Raw genomic sequence first — 13,422 nt, forward strand, 5'->3', positions numbered from 1 at the left:
TCCAATGTACAAGTGCATCTCAATAAATTAGAATATCATCAAAAAGTCAATTTATTTCAGTAATTCAATACAAAAAGGGAAACACATACATTATAGAGTCATTACACACACAGTGATCTATTTCACGTGTTTATTTCTGTTAATTTTGATGATTATGGCTTACAGCCAATGAGAAGCCAAAAGTCACTATCTCAGAAAATTAGAATACGGTATTATATAAGACCAACTGAAAAAAAAAAGGATTTTAAACTCAGAAATGGTCTACTGAAAAGTCTGTACAGTAAATGCACTCAATACTTGGTTGGGGCTCCATGTGCATGAATTACTGCATCAATGCGGCGTGGCATGGAGGCGATCAGCCTGTGGCACTGATGAGGTGTTATGGAAGCCCAGGTTGCTTTGATAGCAGTCTTTAGCTCGTCTGCATTGTTGGGTCTGGTGTCTCTCCTCTTCCTCTTGACAATAACCCATAGATTCTCTATGGGGTTTAGATCTGGCGAGTTTGCTAGCCAATCAAGCACAGTGATACTGTGGTTATTAAACCACGTATTGGTACTTTTGGCAGTGTGGAAAGGTGCAAAGTCCTACTGGAAAATTACATTTCCATCTCTAAAAAGCTTGTCAGCAGAGGGAAGCATGGAGTGCTCTAAAATTTCCTGGTAGACGACTGCTCTGACTTTGGTCTTAAGAAAACACCGTGGACCTGCACCAGCAGATGACATGGCTCGCCAAACCATCACTGATTGTGGAAACTTCACACTAAACCTCAAGCAGCTTGGATTGTGGCCTCTCCACTCTTCCTCCAGACTCTGGGACCTTGATTTCCAAACGAAATGCAAATTTACTTTCATCTGAAAACAACACCTTGGACCAATGAGCAACAATCCAGTTCTTTTTCTTCTTGGTCCAGGTAAGATGCTTCTGGCGTTGTCTATTTGTCATGAGTGGCTTGACACAATGAATGTGACAGTTGTAGCCTATGTCCTGGATAGGTCTGTGTGTGGTGACTCTTGAAGCACTGACTCCAGCAGCAGTATGTGGCGCCCTGGCTTAGCCAGGTCGTCACAGATAACACACTAAAACACCCCACCCCCACTAGACAGGGACAACAGCCAAACAAAAACCCTTGTTGCCTCCCTCCAGTGTCTGATGCCCACACCAGGTGGGCCGGAGTCAAGCGGTTGGCTCCACCCACCGAGGAGTTCACAGGCCTGGAGGCTGGAAAAGTGTCAGTTAGGAGTTGGAGAACAGTTGAGGAGGTGGAAGTGAGAGCAGTGAGCACTTGGGTGTCTGGGTAGTGGCCCAGGCACTGACAGCAAGGTTGTCAAACGGTGGTGGCCCTCTGCAGGAGTGGTGGAACAACACAGAACCGTAGGACCGGGGACGAGCGATGGCCAGCCGGTACCGACCGGGGAGCGAAGTGAAGCCAGCACACACAGGCAGGGCCATCGGACCCCGACCAGGCTTGGAGCCGCCAACAATAGTCAGATACGAATGTGACTGAAACCCCAGGGGTTTCACAACAGCAAAAGTCCCGATTGAAGGCAACCGCCCACACCGTGAGGGTATACAGCTACCGCCTAAGGCTAGAGACCCAAGGGCCAGCGTCTATGGGCAAACTGGCTCCTCCGGTACCCATACACCGGGGAGCAGACTACCGTTGGGGATCCACAGTAGTCAAAGGAGAACATCAAGGTGCAGGGAAAGACAGCCGCCTTCACCTGTCCGGGGAGAGACACTGCAGCCGTCTGCGGGACCCGTCCATCCAGCCGTTTGGTTCACCGAGGACTTTGTACCTTTCCTGCTGAGTGAGTACACCCGTGCCATCCGGCACCGCACCGCGCTGTCCCTGCAACCCTGCACCTCACCAACCCTGCCTCCCCGTCACATCATCGGGCCCCGGGACCACCGACCCCTACCCACGGAGGGGGAAAACAACATTCCAGCTGCTCCCTACCATCGCTCCCGGGATCCCCGTCACCAGCAGCGGTGGTGCCCATCTTCACCACGAACCGTGGGTGGCGTCACGGACTAAATCCCCCAAACCAACCACCCCTTTCACTCATGGGCGAGGAGCGCCGCTTGAGTCCCCGGATCCGGCCCACTGCTCGAGCCACTGAGCAGCCATCGCAGCAGCGCCGGACCCGAGCGTTAGCGAGCGCAGCGCAGTGGCGTCCTCCCCGCCCGCGACAAGTACACTCGTGAATCTGCCCCAAATTTTTTAATAGCCTTTCTTAACAATCCTATCAAGGCTGAGATTCTGCCCCTTGCTTGTGCACCTTTTTCTACCACACTTTTTCCTTCCACTCAACTCTCCATTAATATGCTTGGATACAGCACTCTGTGAACAGCCAGCTTCTTTAGCATTGACCTTTTGTGGCTTACCCTCCTTGTGGAGTGTGTCAATGACTGCCTTCTGGACATCTGTCAAGTCAGCAGTCTTCCCCATGATTGTATAGCCTACTAAACCAGACTAAAGGACCATGTTAGATGCTTAGGAAGCCTTTGCAGGTGTGTTGTGGCAATTCTAATTTTCTGAGATAGTGACTTTTGGGTTATCATTGTCTGTAAGCCATAATCATCAACATTTACGGGAATAAACACTTGAAATAGATCACTGTGTGTAATGACTCTATATAATATATGTTTCCCTTTTGTATTGAATTACTGAAATAAATTAACTTTTTGATGATATTCTAATTTATTGAGATGCACTTGTATTGTACGTAAATGGTGGGCTCTACTTATTGTACAGATAGTGTCCTGACACATACACCTTTTATACTTTCTGCATTGATAGCTTCCCTTTGGGACAGCTCTATCATCAGAAAATCAGGTTGCCATTAGCAACCAATCAGATTACACTTTTCATTCTTCACAGACTCTTTGGAAAATGAAAGGTGGAATCTGGTTGCTAAGGGCAACTGAGTCAGTTTCACTTTACACCATGTCTGTTAACGCTAGTGCACATACTACCCACCTACTTTTGGACCATATATACCGTATATATATATATATACACACAACTTTTGTGACTAGTTTTTTCATATAAGGGTTTTTCTATAAATTTATTATTGTATTTTTTTTTTTTTGCAATTTTCACACTGGCCACCGGGGCTTATTTTGGGCTCATACATCCAGTTCTCGAAGGCTATGTTAACATGTTCAGTGATATTCGGTTTGAATGGATCCAGCAGCAATCCGTTGGCAAAAAAGTTGTGCAGTTTAACTTTTTTGTCTGTTTTGAAAAAATTGATTTTTGCAGGATGTTTTTTTTTTTTTTTTAACATGGAGTATATAGAAAACAGATTTGTTAATTGATTGCTATTTAGCTATCTGTTTTTCACAATATCACAACTGACCCTGCAAACGCTCCCTTGACAATGATCTTAGCGCAAGCGCATTAGACACTTAAGTTCAAAACATAGTCGAGGTCCGACCATTGTAGCTATGTACATATGTAGTTTCCTGAAACAAAATGAAGTATGAGTATGAATATAAAAAAAAAAAAAGATGGTTGGGGTGAAAATTTCAAGATTTTTATTTTTATGTTCTAATACAAATTATGATATGTAAAAGAAAAATTGCCAAAAATATATATAAAAAAAAAAAAATTCAAACAAAAAAACATAATTTAAGGGGAATCTGTCAGGTGATTTTCTAGTTCAATACTAATTTATCTTTAAGTTGGGCTGAAGGAGACCTTTCAGGATCAGTAGGTTTTATTGCTCTACGTTCTCTTGTTACCTTGTTGTAAGCTCCATAGAATTCAATGGGACATAGTAACTAGTCAAGCATAGATACGTAAATACAAACTGCATATGCCCTGCTCCCTCCTCCCACCTCTCAGTGCTGGCATCAGTGAAAGTAAATCAGAACTGAGTATGTACTGCTGCCCCCATCCATACTCCCTCCCAGCAGTGATAGTGAATACACTTTGAGGTGGGAGGAGGGAACAGTGAATATGGAAATTGTATTTCCTTACACTTGACTAGGGTGCAGTAGAGACTAAATTCTATGGAGCTTACAACAAGCTAACAGGATAAGCTAGAACAATAAAACTTACTGATCCTGAAAGGTCTCATTAAGCCCTATTTAAAGATACCATTAGTATTGTACTACAAAATCACCTGACAGATTCCCTTTAAAAATGTCGTTTTCTGATGATAGCATCCCTTTAAGGTTCCCATACAGCTTAGATGATTGATGGACAGCTGTCTTTCTTAACTCCCCCATGCACATGACTGTCTGAGCATGCATGTGTTATCGATGGGGAGAGTGGAGTAAGCATCTGCCATACATTTTTCAGCTGAATGGCAAGATTGGAGGCCACCATACACTTTAGACGGCTGACTGCTTTTATCTCATGTGTATGGCACCCTCCATGAAACATCACGGAGGCTACTACCAAACACTTCTGTTACCTTCTGTATAACTTTGGATGTTTCCGTTATTGGCGTGTACAGGAAGTGATAAGGGGCTTATAAAGGATATGTGTGTGAATGCATATCAGCAGTGGTGTCCCTAGCAGTGTATGGGAGATTACCATGCTGGCTTCTAGTTATTTATATGCTTCACTGTCTGGGTGAATCCGATTATTACTTGGTTCTGGCTAGAAGGGCACAGAGGGCATTAAGGTATAGTGTTTCTGCTTGGTAGAAGACTTGTATAACCTCTCCTATACAACTCTATGATGACAGATGGATATGTGGCACTTTGCGGTGTCCTTGTGTGGAATTTCAGCTTTTGATAAGCTGGACAGAGGAGGACGATCTTGCCTTTTCCCTCCCTCCCATAGTGCTCATTCTTGTCTCCTTACATGACATGGGTCTGTTGCTGAGTTTGGACTGATGTAGGAGGTAAGGGGAGGAATAAGGTGGGCTTACACGCTATGTCCCAGCTGGGGAAGAGGCGGGTGCATACCTGAAGATGATGTGGAGTTCAGGTGGCCGCAGGCTGGAACAGCTTCCTGACATGGAAAAGACACCTCACAGAAGGAGAACACCTATCTCCGGCATGCCTAGGATTGGCCTTTCTGCGCCCTAATTTCAGATCTCACGTGGGGGCTCCGGGCAGGATGTGGGAGGAGCACTGCATAGAAGAGTAGCTACTGCCGGATCCTGCGGTGACAGCCCCCCTAAATGAAGGCAAGGTGCAGCAAAAGACTGCCATGTGGTCAGTTTGGCGGCCAAGACCATCCAGTCCTGACCTGGTGTCCCTGATGTGCTGCATGGGTCAGTATACCGTCTGCACAGTTGGGTTGGGTGTATTCAATGTGCTCGGCTTGTTTCACTTCCCCTACACCACAGTATATTTAGCAATAATCCGTTTGCTGAGTTCACATCCTCAGTACTGCATGCGTGGTGATGCCGGGGCAGAGAACTGACAAGGCGAGCCTATCCTGTGTCTGTGTGGTGTTGTGCCATACCTGCTTCAATCATTTCTCGCTTGTCAAATGCTTCCTCCATACCCCACACCCAATACACAATCTCTTATCTGTGCCCTACCTCCAAACTGTTTTTGGATTATTATCAGCTAATCCTGGCAGGGAATGGGCTGCACTAGGAGTTTGCTGGATTAGGATAATCTCTTGCCGGCGGAGGGTGGGAAAGTGTCCCCCCGGGGTTAGAGGTCACAAGCACCTGTCATTTTGACTTTTTACTTAATTATTTTTTTTTTCCTTGCAGATGAAAGAGACAGAGTGCAGAAGAAAACATTCACCAAATGGATCAACAAGCATCTCATCAAGGTAGCCGGCTTCTCGTCTGTTGTTTGGTCATTTAGCTAAAGTTTGGTATTGTTTTTGTCATATATTTTGAGGTTTTCCACTGTTTTTGGGGTCATTCTTTTTACACTCTTTATGTTTGATATATTAACATCTCACAACCTCAAGTCCAAAGTAGCAAGGATAATCAGCGTAAAAGGTAATGCAAATCTACATGTCTATAGGTAACGATAAGCTTGTGGCTTCAATGGCAGGCGATGGATCTCTCCACCAAATAAATGAACAATCAAGTAGTATGGCAATACTAGTACTGAAAGCCAGATAACGTATGCTTAGAAGGCATGAAACAAAGGTGCATGTCACAGTAGCCAACAAAGCTCCTTAGCCCAACCTTTGTCTAATTGGCTTTTTTCCTATTCCAGTTTTTCTGCTTCTTGCTGTCATTCAATAGATCCGTCATCACTTCTATCAATTGGCTTAAAATCTCAAATAGAATTTGTGCATATGGTAAAGGGAATCTGTCAGCAGGGTTTTACCACCTAATCTGAGAGAGAGGGGCAGAGATCCTGATTCCACTGGTGTGTCACTTACTTTAGAAAAAATTCCTGATTAATCAGCAGTAGATTATCATTAGAGGACTACTTGACCTGCTGCCAGGTAGTCCAGCACATTTATGAGCTCTGTATAACTGCTAGATCTGCAGCAGAAAAAACATTGATTTTATCAAAATGACAGCAATCGGCTCAGTAAGTGACACATCGGTGGAATCAGGGTCTCTGTCTCTACATTATGCTGCTCTCAGATGAGGGAGCAAAAATCTGGTGACAGATTCCCTTTAAGTATTTGCAGGAGATATTTATGCACCAAAATGCAGAGTTTTATAGTACAAGCAAAATAGATGAGATTTCTGAAATCTCGTGCACATGCAGCTTATTTTTTCCTTGCAGTTTTATTGTTGCAGCATGAAAAATAAATTCATTTTTTTTAATCATTTTTCACCGATTCAATTGAATTGGAAACACATGCATGAAAAACGTATTTTGCGCCATTGAACTTCTACACATTATCAGTGCAGTTTCTGGTTTGTAATGGTCTTTTAGCTTTTAGGAATTAAGGCATTGGGCAATTGCCTAGTTTGCCCCCTTTAACACACCCCTACATCAACACAGAAAAGTAATGGAAATCACATGGATGATCGACACATTAACTAGTTCATGGCTGGGCCATTTCCCTCCATTCTTTAACAGTCACATTTTCGTATTTTGACATACATACAGTTATGCACCTTTAACTGCTCTAAACAAATAGTAATAAAAAATATTCGACCCCAGATACCTGTGGGGGCGGGTTAGGGGGGAAAGAAGGGGAAATAAAATAGGAAATATGGGTCTACTTTGCACATGATTTATTTTTTATAACCTCAAAGAATCGAAAAAAAAAACCCCATTTTAAATTGCATTGCCCTTTTCATCAAAATTAATACTTTGTTATATATACACATATATGTGTGTGTGTGTGTGTGTGTGTGTGTGCATGTATATATGTGTGTGTGTGTGTGTGTGTGTGTGTATATATATATATATCTATAATATATATATATATATATATATATATATATTATATATATATACACATACATATACACACATATATGTATGTGTGTATATTATATTTTATATATATATATATATATATATATATATATAAATATGTATATATTTTATATGATATATATATATATATATATATATATACTTTAGATGATGTATATGATATATACAGGGTAGTCCAAAAGTAGGTGGACAGTGTGTAATAGGGTTATATATGTGTGTGTGTTCTAAAAAAAATAACCCTTGAGCAGCATTTTAATATATGAATACTGTATTTTTATTTCCGATTTCCCTTGTAATTGTGGCTGATATATTATCCCCAGTTACAGGGGAAATTCCGCCTCCTACCTGCACAACAGAGCTGACGGGGTCTCGTAGTACCCAGCTGCTCTTACTCCCTCCCTACATGATCACTGGGTATGGAGGAGGAATCATCATATTAGTGCTTCTTAATCTGGTTCAGCATTGTTTATTCAGTGATTGAAAAGACAGACATGGTAATAAGCCATGTGAGGAGTCTGCCTGCATCTGACATTAAGCTCTCTGCCCCCACAACTGCACAATCTGACGCAAGTTGTCTACTCTGCATTGACGTTTTAGAACCTCCATGCAAGTTCGAACTGCCCTGACGTTTATAGTCCATGAGCTGTCCAGAAGTAGTAAATCATATGCAACTAATGAGAAACTGGAAAGAAAATTTTCAAATCCTCTCGATTTATTCAGTATCAACTATGACCATCACTTGCAGAAATTCAATCACTTATACACCTTGACATGCTATCTATGAGGTTATGAATGATTGTCTGAGATATGTTCTGCCACGCTTAATCCACTTGGGCACATTGTCCAATATGTGCTTAATGGTAGACAAGTCTGAAGATGCTGCAGGCCATGTTACCAAATTTTGACCATGCAGGCTGCTCACAGTAGCACAAGGAACATGCGGCCTGGCACTATGGTGTTGAAAAATGGCTCCTGAGACACTTTGGAAAAATGTTTATACCACTGATACCACGACCAAGTCAATGTAACACCAAGCTGTTAGTGTACCTAGTGTGCACCTCTTGTGATTATTCCAGTTCGCTATTGTTCTAACCACTGGGACACCCAACGTGGAACAGTACGGACCTCTCAGCCTAGGTGTGTAACGATCTGCCAGAGTAATAAACCAAGGCCTTTTAGTTCAAGGATTCTGTTACTCTCAATTTGCAACTGGTGGCAAAAACTGGCATGTCAGCAAATGGATGACGTTACACAATTATCCCTCAAGACTTAATCCGATTTTTGAGGTTTCAGGTGACTAAAATAATTTGTTTTCAAACTTGCTTTTTTTGCCCCTCCGATACGCCACAGATTGGAGGTAGGTGTTGGAAAATTTGAGGGGTCTGCTCATTTCAGAGCCTAAACCAGACCATGAAAATATTTTTTTTTCAAGTTATCTTTGATACTACTACTGTACTCCTGCCATTTCTAGCAAAATAAAATGAATACTCCTTTATCTTACATTCTCTTTGTTCTCGTTGTTTTCCTTCTAAACAGGTTCGCAAACACATCAACGATCTTTATGAGGACCTGCGGGATGGACACAACCTTATCTCCCTTCTGGAAGTCCTGTCTGGTGTCAGACTTGTAAGTATCTGTTATTTGCTACCTTTGTATTCTCTACCATCAAATGCTCCGTTGTTTCCTCACAATTTCATTGCCGTGTCCATCAGAACAAGGACCCTGAGGCTCCTCGGAGCCTGCGACGTATTCCATCCCACCGCCTGTTGATGAGGGAAGAGTCTGAAGACAACCCTGATGATGCTGTATGTCACTAGGGCGGTCACAGTGCCAGATAACCCAGTGAGGAAGAAATCCAGCACTGGGTGATCTGGTCACTAGCACTACACGGGATGATGGGAGGTGGATGTGTGCTGTGTGGTTTTCTTACAGCATGAGCATGAGGGATCCCCAATAACTACGACTAGAATGACAATAGTTCACAGTGCCTCCATCAATCACTCACTACAAGGGTTTAGTGCATTGGCTTCCAGCCTTGTATCTGAGGAGGGACAAGGCGTGTGGTTTTCTATAACTCACCATTTTTCTTTTCCTATCACAATTTACTACTGAACTCCCAGCTTCTCTCATCTCTAACCTGAGAAATCCATTGCAGCATCTTCATTTGCTTCCCATCCATTCAGTCTCACGATTCATCACCTTCCTTTCTTTTCTAAGTCCTTCTATCTCCTCTGTTCAGATGATACCATTTCTTTTACATTTGTACATACTAACGATTCCTTCTAACAACGTCTACAGTATTTTTCTGCTTTCCATGAACTCAGTTACTTCCACCTTCTAGTTTAGCTTTTACTAAATATTCCTCTTTACCTTCGCAGCCTAGGGAGAAGGGCCGAATGCGTTTCCACCGGCTCCAAAATGTGCAGATTGCTCTGGACTTCCTCAAGCAACGTCAGGTAAAGAAGATAACAAAATGAAATGCTCACCTTTTGTTTATAAAGTTTTTGTCCTATGGAGAAGTACTACATTACTAAGCATTTATGATTTCTGTTTAGGTGAAATTGGTTAATATCCGGAATGATGACATCACTGATGGCAACCCAAAATTGACCCTTGGTTTGATATGGACAATAATCCTGCATTTTCAGGTAAGTTCAAGTCTTGGATATTCTGTATGATCTCTCAATAAACCAGCATCAGAGAGAGCGAGAGAGACTGTAATCCCACTAATCTGGAGATCTGGTGATTCCCTTTGTGCTACAGGCTGTGCCAAACTTGGCCATATTTTCTATTGGGAAAGCAGAGTAAGAACATGGACCCTTTAAAATTTAACACTTAAATGACCCTCCTTCCATCCAGGGAAGTGGTACCTGGACACCACCTTACTGTATATGTTAGTAGGGGCTAGGCCGGTCAGCTGGACACTATGTATATTGAGAGGCACTATATGCAAAACAATGAATGTGGAAATCGAGATTAGTCTTTTGTGAATTTCATACATCATGTGTAGTGATGAACGAACTGTTCGGTGCTCATAACAAGCATTTTGCTGCTCAGATGCTTGGGACTCACTTACCGAGTATAATGGAAGTCAATCGGAAAATCTTCCGGGAAAAATGCTCGAGTTACCCCTTAACTTCCATTCCATTGCAGTATAGTTATACTCTGTAAACCAGTACTGACCACCCGGGCATCAAAATGCTCATTACAAGCACTGAACAATTCGCTCATCACTAATCGTATGGTTTATGTTGTTACTGTTACTTTTTGGTATGAAATAAAGATGATGTACTAATGTTTTTATCGTGCATAAATTGGGCTTTATTCACATTTCTGTTTGGACATTCCAAAATCCATACATTGCACTAGCATTAGCTATGAGAATTTTGTAAAAAATCTTTGTTTTTTCATATAACTCCACTGATGGGAACATTTTTGTTGGGGGTAGGGGTGGGATATAGAAGTGGGGGCGGGAGGGGTGGTTGTTGTAAAACCTTTTGATATTTACAGTATATTTTCTTTAAATTCTCTGGTACATAATGAGATCTGTGCCCTATATAGGAGTTTGTTTTTTATATACCTTCAATCATTTACCGTAGCTTTGCTATGGCCATACAATGGTGTCAGGCATAGTGATGTACAAACGTAATGCTACTCATTGCTCAGTCTCTACAATAATACCAACAGTGCTTACACTGTTGCAGACATAATGCCTTCCTTACAATAGTGCCAGTGATAGTGGCTTTCACAGAATAGTGACGGTTGAATTAGTACTCATAGCCGAATACCATGCAATATGATAACCGTAGCAGTATGGACGTGACGATACATATATACTATATATATATATATATATATATATATATATATATATATATACATATATATATACAATGTGTATCACATGAATGGCCAACGCATGTTTTGCAGATGGCAGGGGCAAAAAGGATGGATCATGTTGAGATTCCAAAGACAGATTTCATGCCTAAAACCTACCAGAAATGGCTGACGTTCCGTAATTAACACAAGTGTGAAATGGGATATTTTAGACCCTATTTACATGTAGTGGGGACAAACTTGGTGTGGAATAATGTTTAAGTTCCACACAAAAAAACCACAGATTTCCCCATTGAATAACATCAGGGCTAATCTGTGAGTGTTTCTAGTGACAAAAATCTGATTTTCAGTCTTGATTTTTGCAAAAAATTGTTCCATTTGACATAGTCCAATTCGATACATGTAATCACACCCCTCTGGATTGTAAAGTGCTGTGGAGTATGTTGGCACTATAGAATTAATATTATTATTATTGGAAGTGCCAACCAAATCAATAACCATATATTGGTACAAATAATAAAAAATTGTTTTCTTTGTCGCTCCATTGGGAGACCCAGACAATTGACAATTGGGTGTATAGCTTCTGCCTCCGGAGGCCACACAAAGTATTACACTTAAAAGTGTAAACCCCTCCCCTCTGCCTATACACCCCCCCGTGCATCACGGGCTCCTCAGTTTTTATGCTTTGTGCGAAGGAGGCACACATGCACGCAAGCTCCACAATTTAGTCAGCAGCAGCTGCTGACTATATCGGATGGAAGAAAAGAGGGCCCATAACAGGGCCCCCGGCATGCTCCCTTCTCACCCCACTCTGGTCGGCGGTGCTGTTAAGGTTGAGGTACCCATTGCGGGTACATAGGCAGGAGCCACATGCTGTTTTCCTTCCCCATCCCTTAGGGGCTCTGGGTGAAGTGGGATCCTAACCGGTCACCAGGCACTGGGACCGTGCTCCCTCCGCAGCCCCTGGGGGAATCTGCTGGACAGGAGACCGGGTATCGTCAGGGACAAGGCCCTGCTCCTCTGAGGTACTCTGTGTCCCCTTGGGGACGGCGCATAGAGCGCCTGTGTTATGGACGCTGCAGCAGCTGCTGGGTGTGTTGGTGCGCCGGGACTACCGCGCTGACCGCGCTTGTTTGCCGGCCGCGCTTATAACTTTACTCCCCGGCTTTTGCGGCCTAGTACCGCATACTCCCGCCCCCGGGCCTGCCAGTCAGGGGTAAGGGCGGGACGCTGCACTGGACGTCAGCGCTGAGGGCTGGAGCATACTTCGTATCCTCCTCCCCCCTCACTGAGCACCGTGGGGCACCAGATTCCTGCACTTTCTGAGGCACGCCCACGGCTCCCTCCTCCTCTCAGAACGCTGGCAGCCATTTCTATCAGCACTTCTGACGCTGGAGAACTTCAGAGGGGAGACAACACCGAGCTCCACAGCTCTGGGAGGCCCAGGCAGGGAATCTGGTGGTCACACAACCGCTGCAGGCGGTCGGTAAGCCGCACCTGTCACTAGGTTCTGGCCCCCCTGGGTGCCGAAGTGTATATTTATATGATTATATTGTATACATTTACTCTGTACGGCCGCACTATTGCTTTTGGCTATATACCCTCTCTGATTGCTCTAAGAGGAGACAACAGCTTGTCGTCCGCAAAAAGCAAGGGTGCCAAGGCACAGGCTTACTTTGCAACCTGTACCTCATGTGCGGCTATGCTACCTGCAGGTTCCACCTACCCTCATTGTGTGCAATGTTCGGCCCCTGTGACACTCACTCAGCCGGAGCCTCTGCCACTGGTGGGACCCCCGGCCCAGGTGGAACCACCTGCTGCCACTGTCCAGGTGACAGGGACAGAGTTTGCAGTATTCGCTGACAAACTGTCTGAGTCTATGGATAAATGGTCTGCTAAGATACTAGAAGCTTTGCAGTCCAGACCGGTAACACAGGCCCCGGGCACAGTTGAATCATTGACCCCAGGCCCCCCTCGGTTGGAGCAGCAAAGTGCTCCTGGGGCGACTCATAGGTCCCACGGTGAGGACTCCGACACGGACCGCAGTCCCAGACCGGCTAAGCGGGCTCGCTGGGAGCTTCCCTCGACTTCATCACACTGTTCAGGGTCTCAGCATGAGGACTCTCTGGAGGATGAAGCGGATGGGGCAGATCAGGGCTCTGATCCTGACACCGCTCTCAACCTTGATACACCTGAAGGGGACGCCATAGTAAACGACCTTATAGCGTCCATCAATCAGGTGTTGGA

At 43.8% G+C, this 13,422-nt stretch overlaps 1 protein-coding gene and 1 long non-coding RNA gene across 11 annotated transcripts in view; one reads left to right on the plus strand and one right to left on the minus strand.

The window, feature by feature from the left end:
* The window catches only part of LOC142291569 (uncharacterized), an 86,916-nt gene extending 81,909 nt beyond the window's left edge, over positions 1–5,007 (minus strand). For both annotated transcript variants that reach the window (XR_012750510.1, XR_012750509.1), the window contains exon 1: positions 4,924–5,007. This is a non-coding gene — a long non-coding RNA (uncharacterized LOC142291569). The remainder of the gene's footprint in view (positions 1–4,923) is intronic.
* MACF1 (microtubule actin crosslinking factor 1) overlaps positions 1–13,422 on the plus strand; it is a 519,073-nt gene that overhangs the window by 134,800 nt on the left and 370,851 nt on the right. For all 9 annotated transcript variants that reach the window (XM_075336189.1, XM_075336201.1, XM_075336203.1 and 6 more), the window contains 4 exons: positions 5,688–5,749; positions 8,875–8,964; positions 9,717–9,794; positions 9,894–9,986. In XM_075336189.1, the coding sequence (XP_075192304.1) occupies positions 5,688–5,749; positions 8,875–8,964; positions 9,717–9,794; positions 9,894–9,986 (323 nt within the window). The remainder of the gene's footprint in view (positions 1–5,687; positions 5,750–8,874; positions 8,965–9,716; positions 9,795–9,893; positions 9,987–13,422) is intronic.

Source organism: Anomaloglossus baeobatrachus, chromosome 2 (genome assembly GCF_048569485.1).
Source record: "Anomaloglossus baeobatrachus isolate aAnoBae1 chromosome 2, aAnoBae1.hap1, whole genome shotgun sequence".
In the NCBI taxonomy this organism is placed as follows: Eukaryota; Metazoa; Chordata; class Amphibia; order Anura; family Aromobatidae; genus Anomaloglossus; species Anomaloglossus baeobatrachus.